The sequence below is a fragment of the Taudactylus pleione genome, unplaced genomic scaffold (genome assembly GCF_031769625.1).
Source record: "Taudactylus pleione unplaced genomic scaffold, aTauple2 ptg000178l, whole genome shotgun sequence".
In the NCBI taxonomy this organism is placed as follows: Eukaryota; Metazoa; Chordata; class Amphibia; order Anura; family Myobatrachidae; genus Taudactylus; species Taudactylus pleione.
Genome location: NW_028284580.1, coordinates 11,436,321 through 11,463,036, shown reverse-complemented (window position 1 = coordinate 11,463,036; position 26,716 = coordinate 11,436,321). Strand labels below are relative to the sequence as shown.

General features: G+C 42.9%; 1 protein-coding gene across 1 annotated transcript in view; it reads left to right on the top strand.

Moving 5' to 3' along the window:
• Nucleotides 1-26,716, top strand: part of LOC148520051 (uncharacterized) — a 44,435-nt gene that overhangs the window by 4,904 nt on the left and 12,815 nt on the right. The window contains exon 3 of the mRNA XM_088475811.1: nucleotides 1,465-1,567. Coding sequence (XP_088331937.1) covers nucleotides 1,465-1,567 — 103 coding nt within the window. The remainder of the gene's footprint in view (nucleotides 1-1,464; nucleotides 1,568-26,716) is intronic.

Here is a 26,716-nt window from a genome sequence, read left to right as displayed (position 1 = left end):
GCTTGCAGCAGGGTATGGTCAACCTCAAGCACTGCGATCGCATCCGATGTACCGATGGTTGCATACACTTCCTGGAGATGACGTGCGCAAGTGGGCATCTTAAGACAGTCCGGTGGGTGTCTGCTCACACAATGCGTTTGTACTCTAAGACATAGTGGGCGTGCTAATGCCTTGCTGTGCGATCGCCCTGCCTGCGTAATTTGCATAATCATCGTGCGAACGAACGCATCTGGCGAGCGGATCTGAATCAGGTCCACTGTCTAATGTATTTATATTCTACTGGAGATATGGTCTCCAGAGCTGAACACAGTTTTCCAGATGAGGCTGTACCAATGACATATACAGTGGCATTTTTACGTATATCTTTCTGCTACTTATTCATCTCCCTATGCAACCAAACATCTGATTTGCCTTTCTCATTGCTTTGTTGCAATGCTTACTTACCTTTAAGTCACCTGAAATAGTGATTCCTAGATCCCATTCCTCCTCAGTAGTGTCCTTTATAGTGCTGTTAATACTATATCTAGCCTTTGGGTTTTTGATATGTTTTATCTCATACATAAAAGAGTATTAATCTGTGGATGGGATAAAAAAAACACTTCTAACAAAAAAACAGAGACAAATTAGTTGTCTTAAAATGATTTTATTGGGCTGGAAAATACTGTAACAACAATTTTGCTAAAAATATCCAGTATATTATATAGATTATACAGTATGTTAAATAAAAGTCACATTAATCACCAAATGCAATCTGTTTTATAAATAAATATATGACAAATAGTGTCCATATAGAAAGAGGGCATCCATATAGGCTGTTGCACAGAAATATCTTTAGGTAAATGCAAATCTGGTGAAGGCGGGTATTCACTACCCGATTAAACAGAGCGATTGAACGATAACGACATCGTCATCATTCAATCGCTTGTTAATCGGACAACTTAATGTAAAAAACGACCAGTGATGCGCACTCCCGCTGGACGTTTTTGACATCTATCATCGCCCGAACATGCTGGTCAATCTGCCGATAACGACAGATTGGCCAAATTCTGGGATGAGAGAGGGTGCCTACACTGAACGACTGATCGTTCACTGTAGGCAGAGCACAGACTGAAACGACTGCACGATTACAATGTCGTAATCGTGCAGTCTTTTCACAGTCTGTGGGTGGATGTGTCCCTTAAGTTTGAGTTCTTGTTATTAGCATTTGGGGCTGCAAGGTTCACTTAGGCTATCGATCCTGTCTCCTGGGAAGCACATACATGAAGGTGGTAACAGTGCAGTCTCGGTCCTCGACATGGTCAGCCATGTAATAGTGTGACTATCTCTTGTTTTCCACAGCCTAAATTTTTTTCATATTTTCGCAGAAATCTGAAAATCTGATGATATAAAAATAAAATGGGAAATTGAAAGCATTTTATTTTAACTATCAATTTATTTATGTTGTTCATTATATATTTTTTTCAGCAAGAAATGCAGGATTTGGTAATGAAACAAATTCAGCAACTTATAAAAGAAAATGAACAGGTTAGGAAGAGACTACTACAGTGCAGTCAGAAAAGTATCGGTGGTGAGTTTATCATTCTATACATGTGTCATAGGGGGTTTATTTACTTAATGGTGGCTTTTTAAAGCATCAGCTTATCTGTGTTTTGCCCATAGAATTTAAAACAGCAATTTTATTAGGGCAAAACACACCTGGTTTTACACTTGATAGTATTTTATTTTAAATTCTGCAGGAACAAATGCAGATCATTTGCGGCTTTGATAAGCCTCTATATAGTAAATAAAACCCATAGAGTGTTTGTTTTACAGTATGTATAAAAAAACAGGCTTTTGAGAAATAGAACAATATAGCCTTAATATAGAGTCCTTAATTTGACCTACTTTGCCAGCTTGATGCAGAGAACTGTACAGAAAGGCATTGCTTTCTTCATGTTGCAATATGTTACGTTATTAACAACCACCCACTTACATATTACATCGAGAAGACTGTTTCCTTATTACGAGTTACTTTATGGTACTGTTGCACATCTGGGGATGAGTTGTGTTGTATGTAGTGTTCCTACCTTACTCTGATGGATGTATTTGAAGCTTTTGAAATGATAAAATAGATGTTTTTTTTAAAGGAGGAGTATCAGTTATCTGCTAATAATTTTTATTTAATGTATAAGAAATACTGGGCCTGATTCAGAGCCGGACGCAATTAGCGCTCGCTCGTCCTGAAAATAGGGGTGGCTATTCAAATGAACCGTTCGCTGTTTGCGGTCTGTTCACGCCTCTAGGTCTGAACGAGCGAACAAAACTTGCGGTCGTTTTTTGGGAAACTACGCCCCCTGGCCGCTCGCATCCTACGTCATGTCCACTATTTATTAGATTAATCGAGTACATCGAACAGGGTATGAACTGCTCGCTATTCTTGTGGTCAGTTTTTGCTACCACAACTTTGCGAGCAGTTCTGGCTATAAAATAACCCAGTGACGTGGTCAATGACGCTGCTGTTTTAATTATGCACACCCATAAAACGCCCGTTTTGACCTTTAAGCACGCCTGCGTTCTGATCTCCACACCCCGTTTTCAAGCACCTTCCCCTGTTACCACCCACATACGCCTCATTCTGTCACTCAAATTATCAGGCATTCGCTATTTTGCGAGCACATGAATTTCGACCGCACTGACTGGTTCGCGCATGCGTATAACGATCCGTACGCATGCGCAGTTGGCCAAACATCGCTCGGAGCGAACGAGCTGCCGCTTACGAGTGGCTCTGAATCTGGCCCCCTGTTTTAACTTTTCAGTGTGTAAACTATGGGCCTGCTTCAAAGATGTACACTAATACAATCGCAACTACATTCTCTCACTGATCACAGTTGCTAAAATATGCTAATGCCTTCCACCAATGCACTGCCAAGCATAGGGACGCCCACTGCTGCCTTCTCATCTCTGTTCGACTACGTACATTAGCGTAAACATCGGTAACATTGATTCATATCGGGCGGCCATGCAGTATATGTGGCAAGTCTGACCAGCCACAAACACTGCAGCTGTCATGACATGCAGAGAGCTCTTATGCTGCGAAGGACATCACAATAGCTGATTAATGCACGCCCATGAAATCGCGTTTAAACAGTCAGACACGCCTGCATTTGCCTAGCCACCCCACATTACCTCCCCCAAACGCTGACTACCTGTTACTCACTTTGCGAATGGATTCTATATGTGGGCGTAAGCGCAAAACCATCACTGCGTGTGCGCAGTGTGGCTTACACGCATGCACAATGGCAAACAATCACTTGATCTGCGTAAATTTGGCATTGTGTACATCTCTGAATCAGGCCCTATGTGAACTGCAAAAGTGAGTGAAAGAGTGGGGAAATCATCCTCAACCCCAAAAAAGTGGCAAATAAGATAGCATGACAATGTAGAAGGCTATTAGTGGCCGTAAGCAAAGTATTGCAGGTAAATAAAGTGCTAAGTGTATTTTTAAACATGTCTCTTGTAATGTTTATGTGTTTACTTACAAGTTTGTAAAATATTAGGAAAACATTTGCAACTCCCATCTGCAAGTTCAAATACCAATTTCCCATAAATACACCTCTTGTGTTGTCTTCTACATAATTAAAACAATTTTTCTGCTTTTTAGAGAAAATAACATTAAAAATTACGTCTTTATTGCACATATTTTACAATTCAAACCTCCCTATGTACATTATTATTATTATTAGAGGTACTGCACTATGTTCTGACATTTTTACATTAAAATAAGGTCGTATTCATATTTATCACCTAGTCTTTAGGAGCTAACTAAAAGCCACAATATCTCCCATTGCAATTTGTGTAAACGTAATGTGAATTTCTGCTAGAAAAGCAAATAGTCATGGCCGCGGGTTTTGTCTGCGGTAAAAAGTCGAGCAGCCTATTTTTTGCGGCTAATTGAATCTAGCAAAAAATGAGTACAAGGTTTGCAAGTAAAGAGAGGCGGAATATGGTCAGACAGTTTCTACCGAATACATTAGCTATTATTTATATAGAATGTAGGTTTTTTTATGTGGGAGACAAGAATGAGAAGTTAATTGGGAAGGACTGTATACTGAGCTATTTAACACACACAATAGGTTAAAGCATGAATATTATGTGAACAGTATGTTAGGTAAGAGGCTAAAAATGAAAGGTTAGAATGATACTACGCAATGCAGGTATAATAAATGGTATATAGTTTGAGTGGGAGAGGTTGCTATATGAGATCAATGTGTGATATTGAATTATGAAAATAAATATCAATTGGGAGGTAAATAATATAATTGGATGGAGTCGGAATGTGAAGATGTTAATAAACAGTATAAATGTGTGGGTTGGTAAGGATTCTGTTATGTAGGAGATGGGTGTTTATAGGACCTGATTCAGACCTGCTCAGTAAGGCTCGATCGCTCGCTGTGAGCGATGTTTGCCCATCTGCGCATGCGTATAATTCGCAGTGCACGTGCGCAAGCCATTCGTTGCGATCTGATTTTGGTAGATCGTAAGCCACTATCAGGTCGCTGCTTTGCGTGACAGATAGTGCCGTTTGTGGGTGGTAACGGAAAGGTGCTTGTGACCGGGGAGTGGTGTTGCGAACGCAGGCAAGTCAGTCCCCCAAAACGCTGTTTAAAGGGCGTGCATAATTAGCAAAGTAGCGTCATTGAACACATCATCTGCATGTATTTCAGCCAGCACTGATCGCAATGCTTGCGGTGGGTAAAGGCAACCCCAAGGGCTGCGAGCAGCTCCGATGGCTATCGATGTTCCCGATTAATCCTACATTTCCCAGAGATTACGTGTGCTGCGAGAGGCAAGGGGGCGTCTTCAGACACTTGCGAGCACACTTTGCCGTAGCTCGTTAACACAGTAGGTGTCGTTACGCGACGCAGTGTGAGAGCTTAGTTTACATATCCGGCCCCTTTTTGCCAGCGAGCGATCGCATCTTGCGAGTGGGTCTGAATGAGCTACATAGACCACAGTATAAAAGTATATTAGGAAAAAGCTTATCAGATGGAAGTAACAAAAAAATAATAAAATGCGGGGTGGAATTATATAATGAATAGTATACATAAGTTGTCTGACACAAAAATATCTAGCAGTTATGCAAAATATTATAATATTTCTTGGTAATATATGCCCACATGTAGTAGCCTGTTATTTGCGTGCACTGCATGATTTCAGCAATATAGTTGCATGATTTAAATCAGCAATTAGTTTTAAAACAATTTGCCATTTTACTGTAAATCTAGAGGCTACAGATGGGCCCAGCTAGTATGTTGCTCATAGCGCGACATTCAGGCTTCTGAGACGCGCCTTGGAAAGTTGCGTGATCGCTGTACTGTGGCACACCGTAGCGTACTACAACATAAGAGAATCCACGGCATGTAATACACTGCTTAAGCGCTGGATGGCTGTTATGAATGTACCTGCACTATTTGCATGAGACCCCTAGAGCTCGCAGATGGGGCTCATGCAATAGGCAGGGATCCACAGAAAATAATTTACCTGGAGTAAAGCAGCAAGCAAGGTAGGGGTTAATAGCTGATGCAAGTGTGTGCTGGAGACTGCTGCTGGAAGTAATCAACTGGTAGAGGTGGATATGCACAAAATCAGATAGGATGCTGATCTGGACTTGTAGCAGGCCAACTTTACAAGATGCAGGCTGGAACAATGTCAAAGCAGCAATGCTGAATTTGGGCTTGGTTGTGGAAGGCCAGCTACTCGGGATGCAGGTATGAATAATGTTGTACCTGTAATGCTGTATATGAACATGGTTGGGACAGGCCAGCTACTCAGGGTGCAGGTGCGAATATTGTTGTATTTGCAATGTTGCATATGGCCTTGATCGTGGCAGGCCAGCTACTCAGGATGCAGGTGGGAATACTGTGAAACCTGTAATGCTGGAAATTGATTTGATCATGGCAGGCCAGCTACTCAGGATGTAGGTGGGAATACTGTGAAACCTGCAATGCTGGAAATGGATTTGATTGTGGCAACCAGCTACTCAGGATGCAGGTTGAAGCTTGTAACAGAATCAGTACTTGAAATGGTTGAACTGGCAGGCAGATGCAGGTTGGAGTTTGTAGCAGAACCAGTACTTGATATTGTTGAACTGACAGGTGAATGCAGGTTGAAGCTTGTAACAGAATCAGTACTTTATATAGTTGAACTTGCAGGCAGATGGAGGTACACGCTGGGACTAGACATAAACTGGAGGAGACACAGAAGGTAAGCTGGAGCTAGGATGGACACAGGAACAGGGCATAATCCAGCAGGACACAGGAGTAAGACTGGCAGTGACAAGACACTGAGGACTGAGTCTCAGAGCAAAGGTTAGGGAGCGAGGAACTGCACAGCGTGCAGCGACCATGTGGACTTCCACTAGGAACAAGAACTTAGTAATATCACCGACAGGCAGGAACTGACTTGAATCCCTAATGAAGGGAGAGGTCTCCTGTGATTGGTCCATCAGGCTGAGGTCAGGTAACGAGACTACCAGCAGGTGAGTAGCTGTACATAGCAGCCAAAGTCCTGGTAGCTAGCATAGAAAATGAGAGTCAATCAGGCACATGTAACAGTGGCGAGTGCTCCACTAATGAAATTTATACTACTGTATACCATACTGCAGAAGTGGATGGATATCCTTGACAAATGGGCCAATCACGTTCACGCAGTGTATTTGCATGTTCGCACAACCAGTCTTTTTAATAATATCACAGAAGCTCATTGAATGGAACGCAATTCATTACACATACAGTACTGTGCTGGGGAGTTGTGGAGATATGTAGTGCCGTCAATTCAGTACTACAACATTACTGAACAGGAAATCATGTGGTCTTATTTAAAACTGAGGTTGCGTTTGAGTCCATGAACCCCAACACCTGTGGATGCGTCTGAAACTCGATTAGTGGATCCACCACTGTACTTTATAAAAAAAATATAGAGAGGAATGAACCTAAAGTAATCATGAATACGAAATAATAATGGGCTGTGGTGGGAATTGAACCCAGGACATGACCTTTTAAAATGACTGCTGTAGCCACTAGGCCAAAAAGGCTTTCACATCCATCTACTGAATCCTTGTGCACTCCACCCACCCGCTGAGGTTATTCTTTTAAGCTTAGGTGGAGGGCGCAGTGAGGGAAGGGCCGGAGGGGGAGCACAGGACGGCGCTGGGTGCCAAGATACTTACAGAGGATGGAGGAAGGTAAACAGAGTAACGTACACTGTAATCATTAATTTTATTTGTGTGCTTTGGTGGGGGAAGTGCATAGCCAGCCCTGAAGTTACAGTAAATAGCCTATTGTAAATGGATCTGAGAAGCTCCTGGGGGGAGGGAGGGGGGAGGTAAATTTTTTTTACCTACTTTAATTTAAAAAAGAAAACTTTTTGCATCCCTTTTACAGCAAGTTACAGTACTACAGTATACTATATGTACAGGTCTGTGAATGAATTGGCATTTTGCAGTTGTGACGCAACATCTTCCATTCTAAAACTCTCACTTTAGTAAATTTACCCCCTAGTCTCTAGAGAGATGTTTCTGACCACTTTATTATTTTGCCTAGTTTAAAATATAAAGTTGGCAGTATATGCAGGCTATGTTACTTCAGCATCCTGTATCACCCTACTACCCAGTAATCACATGATTGCCAGGGTCCCCCTAAGAAAGTGACAGTTGTTGTATCTCAGTGCAAAAAACATTATTTGCTTCAGCTGGAACTGGTATGTCAGCTTCAGTTAGAGACTTGCTGTAAATATTAGGTTTCCAGTTTTCTCAACACTCTACACAATAAAACTGCAGTTCCCTAAAGGTGCCCACACACATACCGACTTTTCATCCAATTTGGCCGATTTCGACGAATCGTGACAGATCACGTAAAAAATGGCCAAATCGTGAGTTTCTACTCTTGATCACGATGCCGATGCGCGTCCCCGCTCATCGTACCTCGCATCTTCAGATCTTCCGTGCTGTAGGGCAGATTAGCCAACCTGGGATAAAATGCACTGGCTGCACGATAGATCTTAAGTCAGATTGAACATTTTTAACTCCAAATCGTGACCATGACTGCCTGGGGAGAGTTCAGGGGAAATCGTATACATAGGCTGATTGGGAGCAAGTCGGTATGTGTGTGGGCACCTTAAACACATGCAATATTCCCAATTTTTCTGGTTTTGTGATGTTGTCTCCAATATAGATGCTTGGGTAGCAAGCACATTCAGTAACGTTTAAACTTTGTGTTTTGCCCCCAATGATAATTATATACATACAGTATTATTTCTATATTTACTTCACCCCATCAACAACAGAGCTGTCATTGCCCAGTATCAGCAGAGATGCAGTGAACATTGATCACTAACCTATCCATTTAAAGACCCACAATACCCTCTGATAAAGTTTTCTATAGGGAATGAGAAACATCCCTCCCTGTACTAAATTAATTAATTATCCCTCTGTCTCCAGGGCTTATCTCCAGCCTCCTCAAAGCTAATCCTAAAATCCCCCTCCAGATAACAAGAACCAATCTTTATTTCCCTTCTGTTGTCTTGAGTAAGGACTGTAGGAACCAATGACACTAATGCTGGGTACACACTGGCCGATATATTGGCCGATCAATTGATCGGCCAATATATCGTGCCCCCGTTGGCCAATGTGTACAGACGATATGTCTGTGAACAACGTCGTTTACAGACATATCACCCTATGCTGCACAGCCAATGAACAATATATGTCTGCAGAGACTGAGTCTCAGAGCAAAGGTTAGGGAGCGAGGAACTGAACAGCATGCAGTGACCATGTGCACATCCACTAGGAACAAGAACTTAGTAATATCACCGGCAGGCAGGAACTGACTTGAATCCCTAATGAAGGGTGAGGTCTCCTGTTTTCAGAACTGATGGTACCTTCAATCAAAGGAATTTCTTCGGCTTCAGAGTTGTAATCAGAGTTAGAATCCACATCCAAAGGAAGGACTACGGTATTCTTATCAGCAACAGATGATACCGGAAAAGAAATACGATCAGATTGGGCACAGGCAGAATGTCCAATAGCCTGGACGGGTATTGGGTACAATAGATCAGATTTATTCAAAAATCCTTTACAAGATGAGGGCAAAGCGGCACAGCCAACAGTTATCCTCCTGGTTGGAGACCTTGAAGAAGATAACACTGTGTTGTGATTGACTTGAGACTGAAAGTCCTCAGAAGCCTGGTTCTTAAAAGCTTGACTCTTTTTGTTGGTGCTATGGTTAATTAAAGATTTTCTGAGCTCTGTGATAGGCAGTTCTTTGGCCGACAAGGCTGAATTTCCAGAAGAGTCACAAAGGATTATATCAAGCCCACCAAATCTTCTAATAAAGGCATTATTGAAGGCCTGTAAATCTTGAAGAATAGGATCATTGGACCCAATAAGTGGCTTAACCCATTTCAAAGCCTCCCCTCTGAAGGACATAGTCAAGCATCGTATGGTCTCAGCTGGAGTAAGAAGAGGAGCTACTTCTAGACACTGAAGCATCAGACCATGATATTGTTCTAATTCTCCATAAAAAATTACTAGGTCAGGGTCTCTGAACAATGGATTGAGAATCTCTAGGAGGATGATGTGAACTCCCTACTGAAATAACTGGTTGGTATTTCTTTCCAGACTTCACAGAGTGTGATGCCCCTGCCAGGACTGACAGATTAGAAGTTTTTTCAAAAAGTGAATGTTTAGAAGTCTTTTCAGAAGCTGGATATTCAGAGGTCTGTTTTGGTAACAAGGGAGGAACCACCCCTCCTTGGGTTTTAACTGGAATCACTCCTTCAGGAGACTAGGCTAGAATCTCCCCTTCAGGGAACTTGGCAGGATCTACCACGCTGGTGTCTCATCTGTAATCTCCCCTTCAGGGAACTCGAGAGGAACGATGAACTCGAGAGGAATTGCCCCCCTTCCTGGGGCCTCAGCTGGAATCTTTACCCCTCCAGGGGCTACAGGACTAGACTTTTATGACAGATGCCCTTTCTGGGGCTTCAGAACTTGACACAGAATCAGATGTCCCTCCTGGGATAGACAGACCCGATATTGTTCCTGGAACTGGAAACTTAAATACCCCAAGGAACCAGACATTATCCCCATTATGTGGAGTTGGTATTTCAGACTCCCCTACTGGAGTCGGCACCTCTGGCAAGGCAGACACCTCTCGGACCTCTGGCAAGGCAGACACCTCTCGGACCTCTGGCAAGGCAGACACCTCTCGGACCTCTGGCAAGGCAGACACCTCTCGGACCTCTGGCAAGGCAGACACCTCTCGGACCTCTGGCAAGGCAGACACCTCTCGGACCTCTGGCAAGGCAGACACCTCTCGGACCTCTGGCACTCTTTCAGGATTCTGTACATCGGGTACTCCTCCTGGAGATTGGTCACTGGCTAGGACCTCTCCAAAAGTTGCTGACAAATGAAGTGCCCCACTCGGAGCAGTAGAAATAATTGGCCCTCCACGAAGGGTTGTGTTAGATGTATCTCCTAGGGCTATAGGATCAGGGATTACCCTGTGAATGGGAGTTTTGCATTTTCTCATTTGGTTCCCAAATCGTAACTTGGGGTTCTTGGTCAGAGGACCCCAGTTATAGACTGAATCCCCTTCTTTAGGTGCTAAACTTGAAACCCCCTCCAGGGGTACGAGACTAGGAACCCCCTCCTGGGGCATGAGGCTTGAAACCTGCTCTTGGTATGAGAAACTAGAAGTAGCTCCATCTGGCTTGCGACCGGAACAGGTAGAATCCAGGACGAGAGAAGGCAGAATCCGGGACGGGACGGGAACAGGCAGAATCCGGGACGGGACCGGAACAGGCAGACATGGGTGAATACTCTTCTTGGGAACTTTTGGCACCATTATTGAAAGTTTGGGAGTCTGGATAACCACTTGAGGTGACAGGTCAGTTTGTATGTTCATCTACTTCTTACTCACCACTAGGACACCTAACACTTGGTGCCTATGCTTTGTTGCTTAATTGGGTGTTATGGCCACCTATGTATCAATGTATATTATCCATGTCCTTGTCCTTCATTGTATTGTATTTTACTGTAAGTCACTTTTTGGTTATGTACCTTGTAAGGCGCTGCGGAACACTTGTGGCGCCATATAAATAAACGATAATAATAACCTCGAAATGTTGAGTGTTACTTTTTCTTGAGCTGAGGAAGGAGCAGTCTTTAATGAAGTGACCTGCGCTTCCACAATACATGCATAGCAAGTCATCCTTTCATCGCTGGCGCTCAGTATCGGAAAGTTTGGGACGCCAAAAACTCCGGAATCTCCTTTCAGGCAGCATGGAAGGAGTCACCCCTAGACTAGGGGAACCGGAATCTGTGGTCTTTTCTGCCTCAGTTAATAGGGATGCGACTTTTGTGGTATCCAAAAAATTTCCAAATAATTCAGAAACTTGCTGACTTTTTTCAGGGAATGATGTCATCAACTGCTCAACAGAAGCCTGTAAAATCCCCAGTTGTTCAGGACTCCCATTACTGGTGAACTGAGGGGGCAGAGAACAGTCATTTTGAAAGATGTCAAAAAATCTTTGGCCCTCATTCAGAGCCGCTCGTTAGCGGCAGTACGCTCGTTCCGAGCGATGTTTGCACATCTGCGCATGCGTACGCTTTTTAGTACGCATGCGCGAACCAGTCAGTGCGGCCGAAAATCGTTTGTACGCTATATAGCGAGTGCCTGCTATTTTGAGTGACAGAATGAGGCGTATGTGGGTGGTAACAGGGGAAGGTGCTTGAAAATGGGGAGTGGAGATCCGAACGCAGGCGTGCTTAAAGGTCAAAACGGGCGTTTTATGGGTGTGTATATTTAAAACAGCAGCGTCAATGACCACGTCACTGGGTTATTTTAGAGCCAGAACTGCTCGCAAATTTGTGGTAGCAAACACCAACCACAAGAATAGCTAGCAGTTCATACGCTGGTCGATGTACTCGATTAATCTAATAAATAGCGGACATGACGTATGGTGCGAGCGGCCAGGGGGCGTTTTTAACAAATAAACGAGCGTATGTTTTGCTCGTTCGTTCAGACTTAGAGGCGTGAACAGATTGCAATGTGCGTACGGATCATTTGAATAGCCACCCCTTGTTTTTAAACGAACGACCGCAAATAGCGAACGGCTCTGAATGAGGGCCTTTGTCCATAAGATTGACAAAGTTTAGAATTGTCCAGAAAAATTTTTATGTGCAAAAATCTTTTGCTGCAGAGCATCTACACAGATGGATAGCCCTAGGAAGGCCCTAGGAAGGCTTGTGATGTGAGAGTTTGCATGTTTTCACAGATTTTCAATCTGCTGATCAGAACCGGTACTGGATCCTCAGTTGCGTGATCGCTGTACTGTGGCACACCGTAGCGTACTACAACATAAGAGAATCCACGGCATGTAATACACTGCTTAAGCGCTGGATGGCTGTTATGAATGTATCTGCTCTATTTGCATGAGACCCATAGAGCTCGCAGATCGGGCTCATGCAATAGGCAGGGATCCACAGAAAATAATTTACCTGGAGTAAAGCAGCAAGCAAGGTAGGGATTAATAGCTGATGCAAGTGTGTGCTGGAGACTGCTGCTGGAAGTAATCAACTGGTAGAGGTGGATATGCACAAAATCAGATAGGATGCAGATCTGGGCTTGTAGCAGGCCAACTTTACAAGATGCAGGATGGAACAATGTCAAAGCAGCAATGCTGGATGCAGGTAGGAATAATGTTGTACCTGTAATGCTTTATATGAACTTGGTTGTGGCAAGCCAGCTACTCAGGATGCAGGTATAAATAATGTTGTACATGTAATGCTGCATATGAACTTGGTTGTGGCAGGCCAGCTACTTTGGATGCAGGTGCGAATATTGTTGTACTTGCAATGTTGGATATGGCCTTGATTGTGACAGGCCAGCTATTCAGCATGCAGGTGGGAATACTGTGAAACCTGCAATGCTGGAAATGGATTTGATTGTGGCAGACCAGCTACTCAGGATGCAGGTGGGAGTTTGTAACAGAACCAGTGCTTTAAATAGTTGAACTGACAGGTGAATGCAGGTTGAAGCTTGTAACAGAATCAGTACTTGAAATGGTTGAACTGGCAGGCAGATGCAGGTACACACTGGACTGGCAGGCAGATGCAGGTACATGCTGGGACTAGACACAAACTGGAGGAGACACAGAAGGTAAGCTGGTGCTAGGATGGACACAGGAACAGGGCAGAATCCAGCAGGACACAGAAGTAAGACTGGCAGTGACAGGACACTCTGGACAGAGGGCCTGATTCAGAGCCGGACGCTCTGAAAGAGTGATCGCTCTGAATCAGGGCTTTTTTTTTTTTTCATTTGGAGCGGCCTTCGGGCCGCTCGCATAGCTGTGGGTGACCACCCACAGCTATAGCGAGCGGCCAGGATGATGGTCAAGACCATCGCGACCATCGGGTTTGCGACGAGACCCTTGTGATAGGGTCTCGTGGCCACAAGCCCCAGAGAGCTTCTGGCTCTAATAGAGCCGGAAGCTCTCCCACTGACATCACTGGTGATGTCAGTGGGGCCGCCCACAAACGGCAGGCGTTCGCTTGGGAACGCCTCCGTTTGTGAAGCCACCTCCTGGCCACGCCTATCAAACGGGGCGAGCTGTCAATCACCATCGACAACTCGGCCCCTTTGGTGCGAAATCCGGAGCGACGGAGCACCCGCGGGTCTCGTGCATGCGCACGACGGAGCTGGCTGCGTTGTGTGCATGCCCAGTGGGCAAACATCGACCCGGTTGCGAGCGCTCAGTGCTTGCGACCGGGTCTGAATCAGGCCCAGTGTTTCCAAAACCCTGTTCTCAAAGCCCCATTACAGTGTAGTTTGTAAGGATATCCATGTTTTTTAAGGATATCCATGCAGAAGGTTAAAGGCCCCCATACATCAAAGATTGATTGCAGCAATCGTGCAATTTGCAATCGATTGTGTATAAAAATCTTTTCCTTTTTCAATCGATTGCAGAACTGCCACAATCGCTTGAAAAAGGGAAAGATTTTTATGCACAATCGATTGCAAATTGCACGATTGCTGCAATCAATCTCTGAGGTATGGGGGCCTTTACTCAGAATAACTGAGGTACTAATTAAGTCACCTGTGCTCAAGCATGGATAGTCTTAAAACCTGGACTATTCGTGAGCTTTGAGGACTGAGTTTGGGAAAACACTTGTCTAGTTAGAAATGTCTGAAGAAATTGGGCCACCTATGGGAGAGTTACTAATAAGGAACTGTCCAAGTGGGGTATTATAAGAGAAGTACTACCAAGTACCAAGTTGCCATGAACTGACAGTCCCAAACTATGACTATCTAGCAAATCAGTTGAACTACTACAAGACCATCTACCTGCACTTGGACCCATTGCTTCAGAAAGGGAGAAGGTGTGTGCCATGGAAGCTATAATGAAAGTCCTGGGAAAACCGCAAACCTAGGATCCTGGATTACTCCTACTTCCATGATGGCACTATTGACATTGATACCTGCAAATGTCCAAATAAATGTGTGGGGTGCATGGGTTCCCACTGGAGGAATGGCTCCAATATCTGCCACTAGTTTAACTGGGAGAGTGAAAGAAGTACACAGTGACCTGAGCAGGTTAATGTGTATGGTAAATTACATAAGCACTGCCAGTCTTCTTTTGCAGACAATGATGGTGGAACTGTTATGTGACTACCTTTTACTTGCGCAAAATGTACTGACAGACACTCTTGATCATAGAAGCTCAGAAGCACTCCACATTCATAACTTTTCTTGGGATTTTGTATTCACTATGAAGCCTTTTAAAATGAAGAATGCTGTAACCACCTTCAAATGGATGGTGGATCACACATTGGCTGTCTGGAATTCCTGGTGGCCATCTTTATTAGTACCTTGGACAAATCTTGGCCACAGAATAATTTGACAGACCTGAACATCAAAAAATTGCCTGATCCCTGATGTGTGCACTACAGTTGAGGAAGATTTTTGCAATTAAACACTACAGTCTTGGTGTCAGCAGACACTTAGCAAAGATTTGCTGTGCAAACAGATGCCTCTAAAATATAGTTGGAAAGGAATGCCTAGCTATAGCGTGATAACTAATAATATACTTATTAAGGATGTGAATTTTCAGTAAGGATGATCCATAACCAATTAAATTGGCCACATTGGCAGCTTGTGACAATAACCGTTTTGTTAATGTTGAGCCACTGCTTGTGAACTTTAAAATTTTCCATCAAAAAGGAGTGTGAACATGGTAATGTAGGTTCCAGAGAGATTGTGTAGACAAGAGTAACCAGATATATCCCTCTTTGCCAGGGTCTCTTTACAATGTCTGTATAGCACTGCCTGTCTAGTAAAAGAACAGCAGCTCACAATAGGATTTATGAAAGGTAGAGGAATGTGATTGTTATGTAATATCCTGTGACTTGCAGGGATCGGTGAGTTTCTGTTGAATCTGCCTGATGGTTTTTTTGCTTTTTGAAATTCTGTAAAACATGGGGCAGACTTGCTGGAAACTCATTAATGTCTGCAAAACGTAGGCTATTACATTTACCCCATCAACTTATTTTTGCCAGTACAGATGGGAATCGGTATGTTATATCACCGGACGCCAGCCAGGCGGATGAAATACAAACGCTGGAAGGCCGGCATATGGAGATCCCGATAGGGTAAGTATAGAGGCTATACCTAACCCTCTCCCCCCTAACCCTCACTTAGGGGTGCCTAGCCCTAACCTCCACCCGTAGTGCCTAACTTCCGCCCAGGGGTTCCTAAGCCTGACCTCCCTCTCAGGGGGGTGCCTAACCCTAACCTCCCCCCCCCCCGGGGCTGCCTGACCCTAACCCCTCCTTCCCCTAGCCTAAGCCTAACCCTTCCGGGGGGGGGGTGCCTAACCCTATGTCCCCCAGGGAGACTCTAACCCTCCCCCCCACCCTCCCATGCGGCTATCCACTCCCGATGCCCGGCTTACCTATGATCGGTATGCCCCGGCGTCAGGATTTCAGCATGGGGATAATGATAGGCGTCGGTATTTAGACGCCTATCATTTGTCCCATGCCGGGATTTCACTGTCAGGTCGGCATAATATGTTCCCGAGTCTATATATGAACCACAATGGAACTTGGACTGAAAAAAGCTGCAGCTGCTACATTGTAGCACTTCGTATACAGATTCGGAGACTCAGTCGCACACAGATATATAAGTGTTGCATATCAAATTAATCAGCACAGCCTGCTGGTGCATCCTAGTCACATCGAATTGACTTAAAGGCATTTTCAGCAAAAAAAGATGCAAAAATGACACTCGATACTAGCAGAGTCTCACAGGACCTGGCATGCTGGGAGGGGCTTTTTAGCGTGACTGCAACAAAGATGTGTAAGGACACATCTGTATTCACTACCTACACATTTTATGATTTATAAGCAAGATAGTCATACAAATTTTTTATATATTTCATTGCTGATTTTATTTGGGAAATCTGTTTGTATAATCCAAGTTTTGCTGTTTTTGAAAGGTAGATAGATACCAAACTCATAAACACATAGTGGTTCTTGGTGTGGTATAGCAAACATATAAGCATTGGAAACCTAAAACATTTAATAGGCATTTATTGCTCTTTTGGATAGATTTTCATTTGTGTGTCATATCTTATAAATAACCCATTATGTTCAAAAATTACCAAAAAGTTCAAAAAGGTTTAGGGCAGGAGTAAAAGAACTCCAGCCAAAAAGGGCTTAATATAGACAACGTTATTGGAATTTGAGTTTATACCCCAAATTTATTTTATTTACTGGCTTCAGCTTTTTACTCTGCCATCTCACTTTGGGCCTGATTCAGACCCAGTCGCAAGCGCTGAGCGCTCGCAACCGGGTCGATTGTGGCCCAGAGCGCATGCCAGAGCCGGCTCCTTCGTGCGCATGCACGAGACCCGGATAGCGACGGGCAATCCGTCACATTTTCTTGAATGGCAGTGTCGCAGTTCTCTCTGGCTAGCGTGTGCCCGGTCCCCATGTATACCTCTCCCTTTTGGGCAGCACTATTGCCTACCAGACACTAAGGCCCGTATTCAATTGCAGGCGTAAAGTCCAGGACTTTTTGCCTGCCGGACTTTCCGCCTACATCGCGTGTTTTTTCGCCCAATTTAATTGCAAAGATGCAAAAACGGCACCTGGCGAAACTTGAACAGGCCGAAATTCCTCTCAGAAATGGTGAAATCAGCCAGATACCCCCCAAAAGATGCACTGACTTTGGAAATCACTATGGATACCCCCGAATTGCCCTGCTGTAGGTATTTTGGGTACTTCACCACTTAACTGACATATTTTTTTTCCAAAAACCGCTCCGAAAATGTGTTGTTTTTTATGATTGAATTAGGTCAAGAACATCTTTTTAAAACTATTCCAACACAATTTTTTTTTTCTTTAAATAAACATTTTTATGGTATACTGTAGTTCTGGTCATTGACAGCTGTACCATCGATTGCTGATTGGTTAAACCATCAATAGAAACAGTCGATTGTTTGACATCGGTTGGGGGGCTCCACACACACACACTTTGTGTATATAAGCAAAAATGTTTTTACTGGACTAATGATGTTCCTGCATAATGAATAATATATGTATTTGAGGCTCAATAAGAGGTACATTAATAACATCTAAAGTAAGCTGATTATAGGTAAAGCGGTTTAATTATTTTAAAAGTGCCATTGGAAGTTTTTTCACTAGATTGACATTCCAAATCCAAAGTGCTCTAAATTCAATTACAGGTGAAGCATTTCAATTATTCTATACAGAGAACCAGTGCTAATGGAAAGTCTTGCACTAGATTGACAATTTTTCAATACTATGTTTCAAACCTAAAGAGGATTTTATACAAAGTATCTGTTTTATATTTCTGCTTGAATATTAGATACAGTTCTATTGGTGATTTCTGAAAGGATGGTATTTTCTCTTGCAATAAGAGAGGTTTAGCCGTATGAACAAGCATCTCTGTTTATTGGAATAACTTTATAAGGAAGAATTTCATATTATTGTTTATTTTAATTATATGTATTTTGTATATGTGTGGTATACAATGGAATGATTAACCCTATTGTATTAAATATTGCTGGCCGGCAATTGATATATATGCATATATGATTGACACTGATAATAATAATTTTTATATAATATTGTTAATAAATATAAATAGCTGAATTCAGCGCTCTCTTTTCTTTTTTTTCTATAAATTAAGGTTAAGCGTTTTTTTTGAGTAGACCTCATATAGAGAGCTGCAGATTCAGCAATATATTTAAATATAAGGAAAATTTATTTCGTATTTTTTATTCATTTTAATTATTCTATATAGAATAGTGCCGGGTATTTTATATATCTACCAGGAATATCTTCTGTCCGCAGCTGGGCCTTGTCAGCATCTAGAATAGGAAATTTGAGATATCAGTCCTCTAGAATGTCTCCATCTTTCCTAACCAATCTGACGTCTTCCACCCGATCCCTCTGCAGTCTTCAGATATCCTGCTGTTGACTTGATTTGCCCACATGGACGAAAAAAAAACGATTCTTCGAGCGTTAGTGGTCCCCCCCCCCCCCCCAACTGTTGTAATTTAGAATTTTGTTGGCGCCAAAAAAACACAACTTATTGACATTGACGAGTGTTTACAGACTCAACTTTACCTTGTTTTCTCCAGTAGGTGGCAGTCAAGATCCTACAATGCCTTTTCCTTTCTCACTTTTTATGAAAATCCCCAAATAATTATCCCTAAGCTAGGAAATTCTAAATACACTTTGACCTGTATTCCGATGTTTCGGGGAACTAGAAAGAAATGTTAGAATACATCATACATGTATGTCAATATGTAACTAATTCCTATCTATTCCATACATACAAACTATTAACAGATATACCCAGTTCATTTAGCAATAACTGAAAATTATCCTGTGAAACCTGTTAAAAATATAAGATCAATTTTGAAACAGCCTTAAATGTATTTTCTTATTGAAAACCCTTTCTGGTGGATGAAACCTCCACCCTTTGGTTATCCATAATACTTACATCACAATTTAACTAGGTTTTACAGGGATATACATACACAAAGATATCACGTTTGTATCTGCTACCAACAATCACTGGAGATCTCTAAAACCATTCCGTATGAACTGTTACCACTTATAACAGCTTCAATGTCATTTAACACATTACTTCATGAGATATACACCTTATATTTAGTTATTAATTTTTCCAATATTCTACAAACCAAACCTTGTACATCCATCTTCCAATTCCTATGAATTTGGTCAGGGGTTGCAATACTTACTTATCACCACTATGCAATTTTAGAATCCCCTTCTCTCCGATTTACATTATTATACTTTTACCTGTACACAGTCTTGAGAACAATGGCATATACTGTAAATATTGTTATAAGCATAAAAGTTAAATCCATTATCACCTGATGTCTCCTTATGTACTGCAGAAATGACAAACCTAGATTTCCTTACCTCTGCTTTTCATATGATATCTCTACTTCTAAGGAATATCTCATGTCCAACATTACGCATATCACATTGTTTCCCACTATCTATAATATTCCGTATATTGCTATTTACAAATCATATTTCTTGCAGTCATCTATACTTACCACATGACCTGTTTACCTACAGGAAAACAATTATTTAAACATGCTAACATCTGTGGCATCTTATGAAATGATCCATTTTTACCTTTTTTTTTTTCTACAGACTTCGTCGACCTGCGGTTCAGTCTTTTTTTTTTTTTCAACCATATTCTGCTTATCAGTATATATAGAATGACTATTACAGGACTTCTTGCAAACCTCCTATATGATCCAATTAATCACACCCTGCTTAGCAATACATCACCTGATTCTAAGCTTCACGTCGGTGTTACCTATATAACTGTTACAGGACTGGATCAATTGGTTAAACACAAATACCTCTCTTGACGAGTTCCTTATTCTATTTACAGAAATCCATATGTATCTGAGTTATGACTAGTATAAAGGGTCAGACTGGGCCATAGGGGTACAAAAAACCTCCAGTGGTCCTCCAATGCTCCATTCTTACCACATTGATAAATGCATTACCCGTGCAGTTAACTATCAAAGGCATGTCTCTAGGAAATAAGGGTTAGGGTTAAAACAACAGAATATCTTACATAACAACAACAATCGCTTCCCCGCTATATCTCAGATATTCTTAAGCATCTTATATCTCTTAACATTGCTAACTTTTCTCTACAGCTTTCTTTTATCCTGTACCCACTTACAGACCCCCGACACCAGGTCATCCTCGCTGCACTATATGTATATAGCAATCAAAGTTTCCTATGAGTTAAACCTGTCAGCTTCCACAGGGTCCATACCTGCCCTTATTTCCTTGACAAGACACATCCAGTAACCTGATCATCTTACACAATGTACTATGCATATATGAGCATTCAAATCATACTCAGTTATAACTTTATGGTAATGTGTGTTTTACATGCGATCTAATACAGATAATACAATATAACACACCACATGTCATAACTCACTCAGAACCGAATTTCTTAACCAGAAATAAATCTAGAAACTGCTGTATCTACAAGGAAATTTTCAGAAGTACATATAAACTGTACACAGATGAGCACATATAAACCTATACAGAGAAAAAACTTTCATACGCTGCACGTACAAACCCCCTCATGGAAAACCAAGATCCTGTGAGCACAAATAAACCTCAATACTTTTGTGTTGCATGTGTGTGTTCAGTAATGCCCTGTATTTCACAGATCCCTATTTTCTCAGATTGTGTGTCAACCACCCCCCCCTGTTGTTAACAATCAGACATTAAGAAGAACAGAGGGTCCTAAATCCTAACAAAAATCTTAAGAATTTGCCAATTATAATGTTTGTGACATTCTCAGAACACCACACATTGGAACAATCCTTCAATATATTGCATTCTAGTATGTAAAATAATTTTATCATCACTAAAAATATGAATTTCCATTTACATTCATTTGCTTCAAATATATAAAAATTAGTCATATCTGCGTTAGCTGCCATTGCTTATGAATTCCCCTAGTACTTTAAAACAATAATTGTACATGTGTGACTTTAATGCCCAATTTTCACTGTAAATATGCTGCCGGGTGGCCTATATGATATAGGCAGCGCAGACAGGGTTAATACAAGATACCTTTGATTACCATTTCTTCAAAAATAGAGAAAAATGAACATAAATAAGTTTATAATTATTGAGATGGCCACCTTATAACTTAGGTTAACATTCTATCTATTGTAATTTAGAATCCCAATTTTTATTAATACTAGATCAAAGTAAATATCTTATAAACACAACAAAATAATCTACTGTCTTGTCTTCTAAGAAGTTTCAAGGTGAAAAAAAACCTGTTCTTATTAGCATATAGTAACTATTCTGAATTGAGGGTCTCATTCAGACCCGCTCGCGAGCGCAGGACGCTCGCAAGCGGGTCAATGGTACCCAAATGCGCATGCGCACGAAGGAGACTGCTCCGTCGTGCGCATGCGCGAGACCCGGCGAGCGACGGGGAAGCCGTCACTCGGGGTCTCGCTACAAAGGGGGCGTGCTGTCGATGGTGAGTGACAGCACGCCCCCTTTGGTGGGCGTACCGGGGAGTGGGAACACCTACCGTCTGGGTCCGGCCCCACTGACATCACTAGTCATGTCAGTGGGAGTGATTTTGGCTCTGATAGAGCCAAAATCACTCCAGGGCTTGCGGTCACCGAGACCCTACCGCAGGGTCTCGTCGCAAGCCCGATGGTCGCGATGATCTTGACCATCACGATTATCATCATGGACGCTCGCATAAGCTGTGGGTGGTAGCCCACAGCTATGCGAGCGTCCAGAAGGCCGCTCCAAATTTAACTAGGACTGCCCTGATTCAGAGCGAGCGCTCTGGTCAGAGCGTCCGGCTCTGAATCAGGCCCTGAATTCCCAATACCAATATTTACTGTAAACACGGATTAATAAAGTACATTACAAAATCATGAAGCCACCTAAGTATCTAAAATGTTAATAATTGCTCTTTTATAGCAATGATAAATTATTTTGCTTAACACACACATTTTTCCTTTAAACCATTACTTTTTACATTAATCTCACCAATTTTAGTCATGGCTGATTTTACAGTGGGTTCATTTTTCTTCTTCAGAAACCTTACCTTAACACAGGGAAAAAAAAATATTACTTGTTACATTTCTATTAATTTTATTATCGGCTGTACCATCACCGCCCACCGCATAAGGGGGTGGTGGTGCTGCGCATGCGCTATTCCCTTCGCTATTGGAAGCACTACCTTTACGGTGTGTGCGCATTCCCATGAGGCGCGCACACAACGCTGTTTTGAGTCGTGTACGCGCTACTCAGCCACATGTTTCCCTCGTGCTGCCACAATTTTAAACAGTCATTGTACTTTACACGTGTCTTCAGGGATTTGACTACACATATCCTATCTTTTTAATTATTTAGCACCTCAAAATCGAAACTCCTACTTTTAGGGAAAGGCTTCACACATACCTTGGTCATCTTAACCCATACATCACAGTACGCAGTTGCATACACACCATATTTTGTATACATTATATGCCTTGCCAAACCTGTCGGCCCTTCCAAAAAGTAGCACATCGTCAACCATTCCCAGCGTCAACCTGGCACCCATCTGGGAAAACGCTAAGCACTTTTCACTAGTGAATGTGGACAGGTGAACGATTCCAATAGAGCTACGTTCATGCACTCCTATCCCGTAGTGTACAACTGGCCCGCTAACCGTTATGGACAGCTCGCACAACGAGGTACAGAATAACGTCTTATACAATTTCCGGACACCTTTCAGCCCTTGTCCGGTAGCTTACCCTTTGTGAGTACTCTCCCCTGTTAGAATTGAAGTGTTCCAATAACACTTACCCTTTCCAGTGATTTTCTCCCATATCCCCCAAGCCACAATTACGGTCTGCCCAACCTTGTGGTCCGGTCACAGTGTCCAGAGAACCTAACTGATCAATGGGCTCTGTGACTATAGTTGGTGGCCGATTTCAAAACCCGCTTGTTTTCTTCAAGGTACAAAATCCCTGTCCTTGCTGCAATACACCTGCTATGTGTACATACTCAGTAGCTTTCTAACTCGTCAGACACCTACTGAGTCTTTTAGGCCCGACACACGGTACCTCATCTATAGGTCTGACACACAGTGCCTGATTCAGAGCTGGATGCTCTGACAGAGCGCTCGCTCTGAATCAGGGCCGTCCTAGCGAGTGGCCAGGAAGATGGTCGCGATGGCCAAGTCCATCGCGACCATCGGGCTTGCGATGAGACCCTCGTGGTTGGGTCTTGTTGCCGCAAGCCCTAGAGTGCTTTCGGCTCTACCAGGTGATGTCAGTGATGACAAGTGATGTCAGTGGGGCTACCCCAGACAGTAGGCGTTCTCACTCAACATCGACAGCATGCCCCCTTTGGTACGAGACCCGGAGCGACGGATTGCCTGTCGCTATCCAGGTCTCGAGCATGCGCACGACGGAGACGGCTCCGTCATGCGCATGTGCACTGGGCCACCATCGACCCGCTTGCGAGCGCTTAGCACTCGCGAGAGGGACTGAGGGCCTGATTCAGACCCTATCTTTCAATTTACAAACACACGTTTGCTCACACACACTTTTAGTTTTCTGCGCAGAAAATAAACTTTTCACTAGTATGGCAGTATGATACAGAGGTTTTAAACAATGTAATCGCTATCAATATGACAATACTATCAGAACGATTGTTTGAAACTCGTGGCAGCAATACAGGAAATACATATTTGCTATTATGCGATACGCACTTTAGTGTCGAGACAGATGATGAAAGAAACAAACTTTTCTCTCCTGCCCCAGGTCCTAGCCAGCGCTCCTTGAAAGCACACAGCGGATATCGGTTTCACAACATTGAATGGTGCAGGTTTTGAACACAGGGCCTGATTCAGACCCGCTCGCAAGCGGGTCGATGGTGCCCTAGTGCGCATGCGCACGACGGAGGGAGCTCCATCGTGCACATGCACGAGACCCGGGGAGCGATGGGGAAGCCGTCGCTCCAAGTCTTGCACCAAAGGGGGCGTGCTGTCGATGTTGATTGACAGCACGCTCCCTTTGGTGGGCGTGCTGGGGGTGTGGCTGCCAGACGGAGGCGTTCCCATGGGTACGCCTACCGTCTGGGTCCAGCCCCACTGACATCACTAGTGATGTCAGTGGGAGTGATTTTGGCTCTGATAGAGCCAAAATCACTCCAGGGCTTGCGGTCACCGAGACCCTACGGCAGGGTCTCGTCGTAAGCCCGATGGTCGCGATGGTCTTGACCATCGCGACCATCATCATGGACGCTCGCATAAGCTGTGGGTGGTAACCCACAGCTATGTGAGCGTCCAAGAGGCCGCTCCAAGTTTAGGTAGGAGGGCCCTGATTCAGAGCGAGCACTCTGGTCAGAGCGTCCGGCTCTGAATCAGGCCCACAGTGCGTTCTTTCCTGCGTATGGCGCTTTTTCCACCCTTTGTTGAGAAATCGAGATCCAGCTGCTATAGTGCGACTTCTCGGTAGCTTGACCTCCAAAACTATGAGCCCCCATCTATTGATACCTCCTAAATCTATATACCCAAAATGTCGCTTTTTAGAGCTATAAGTCGCATAACAAATAATTGCTTTCCAATCCAATTGTGGTTCCAAAGCACAGAAAGTTATATTGCAATAAAAAGAAAGTTACACGCTTTGATCTAACACAATTAGCGCAAAAAGCAAGTAAATACAAAGGTACAAAACCGATACATACGCATGCGCACTGGTACAGTATGCAGTATTTCAATCCTGAATCTGCAGTCACCATCACCCAAGGATATGGAGAAATGACTGACTACTGCCCCAGCTCACAAGCCTATATTCGGTACAGGTTTCAGAGACAACAAAGACACAGAATAACAGATGCTCATTGGTTCTTGCTTCAGGTCACTCCGTTCATTGGTTAGTTCATATTTTATCACTGGAGGTATGTCCCAGATCTTCAGATGTTGCTTTGTATGGTTTTCCCGCTGAAGAACTAATAAAAAAGACACTACATACAGAGATACATTCTAACCTATAATTCATATCTTGCGAATTCATGCTGCGATTTCCTTGCCGATAGAACCAGAGATCTCCAAATAAACATGAATTTAGAATGGTACCAAACATGACATGTCTACTAGCTTCTGTACCTTAAATATCATATACATACATATCACAAAATAATTATATGCTACTAAAACCTCTAATATTACATTTAATGTGAGGGAATCTTTTTATACATATGCGTTCACATATGTGCGTCCGTGTAATGTTCGTATGTATGTGAGTACGCATGTGAGCATCTATGTGTATGCATATATGTTTATATGTGTGTGTTATGTGCATCAGAGTATGTGTAATGGATATATATAGCCCCAAGTTTTATCCATTTCTGACATTTTAATATTTAGACATTGTCTGAACCAAATTCTAAGGTGTAAATAAAGGTTTATTTCTAAGCAGGGGAGACCAACAGCTGTTTGCTGAAGTCACATTGTCTGGTAGCTAATTCAAAGGTTTTCCTCTGCCTATTCAAAGTCTAAATGCCAGTTCCTTTGAACAGCAGTAGTATCGAACAAAAGGTATACAATTGTTAACGATAAACAGGTTCCTGACAATTATTTTTAACTTTGCATTTAGAACCCGTCTCTGATCATATGACTATCTGTTACATTTTAATTATTTGTTACAGACATATTGTATTAGTATGCGGAGTTTCTCAACGTAAGCAAACACCTACAGACTTACACATTAAAACCTGTTTTCCACACTATGACTAAACCCTATAGTAATATAAATATATATTTGTGCGTATCGGAATTGCTCTGAGGCAGAGTAGCGTCCAAGCAATTAGTCATCAGACCATAGACGACTAAATTGTCAGATAATATTTGTACAGCGATCATACTCAATTATTCGACTATATATATATACACACACACACACACACACACACACAAAATATATATACAATGTTTGTGTGTATGTATATATATATATATATATATATATATATATATACACACACACACATAGGCCAGGGCTTTGCTGTTTATTCATGGAGGGTGGGGCTTGCAAAAATGGGGGAGGGAGAGGAGGGGTTTTCTCTTTGGCCAGCGGCTACTCCCTCTACTATTTGCAGCCGCTGGGGAGCCGCTAACAGGGAGTGGGGGGGGAGAGAAAAGGTCAGCGCTGATAGTGCTATCTTCTATTTGCCCGGCGGATGCTCTGCTCTGCCAGCAGCTGCCGGGCTGCTGCTAGCCAGACGAGGAGGGAGAGAAGGACAGTGCTGTCAGCGCTGCCTTCTCTGCCATGTTAGCAGCCGCCGGGCTGCTGCTAGCTGGAGGGGGAGGCAGAGAAGGTTCCCGCAATGTTGCACCCCAAAACCCCAATTCTGCACTTTTTTCCGCCTGCTTTCAAAGGCAAATCTTTTTCGCCTATTCGATTGCATTGACTTTCCGCGTATGCAAAAAGTCTTTGCAATTGAATACTGCAGAAAGTTTCCGACAGGCAAAATGACGTCATCGGTGAAAACTTTTAACTGGGAACGTCTTTTTGCCTGCAATTGAATGAAGGACTGAGTCTACATAGT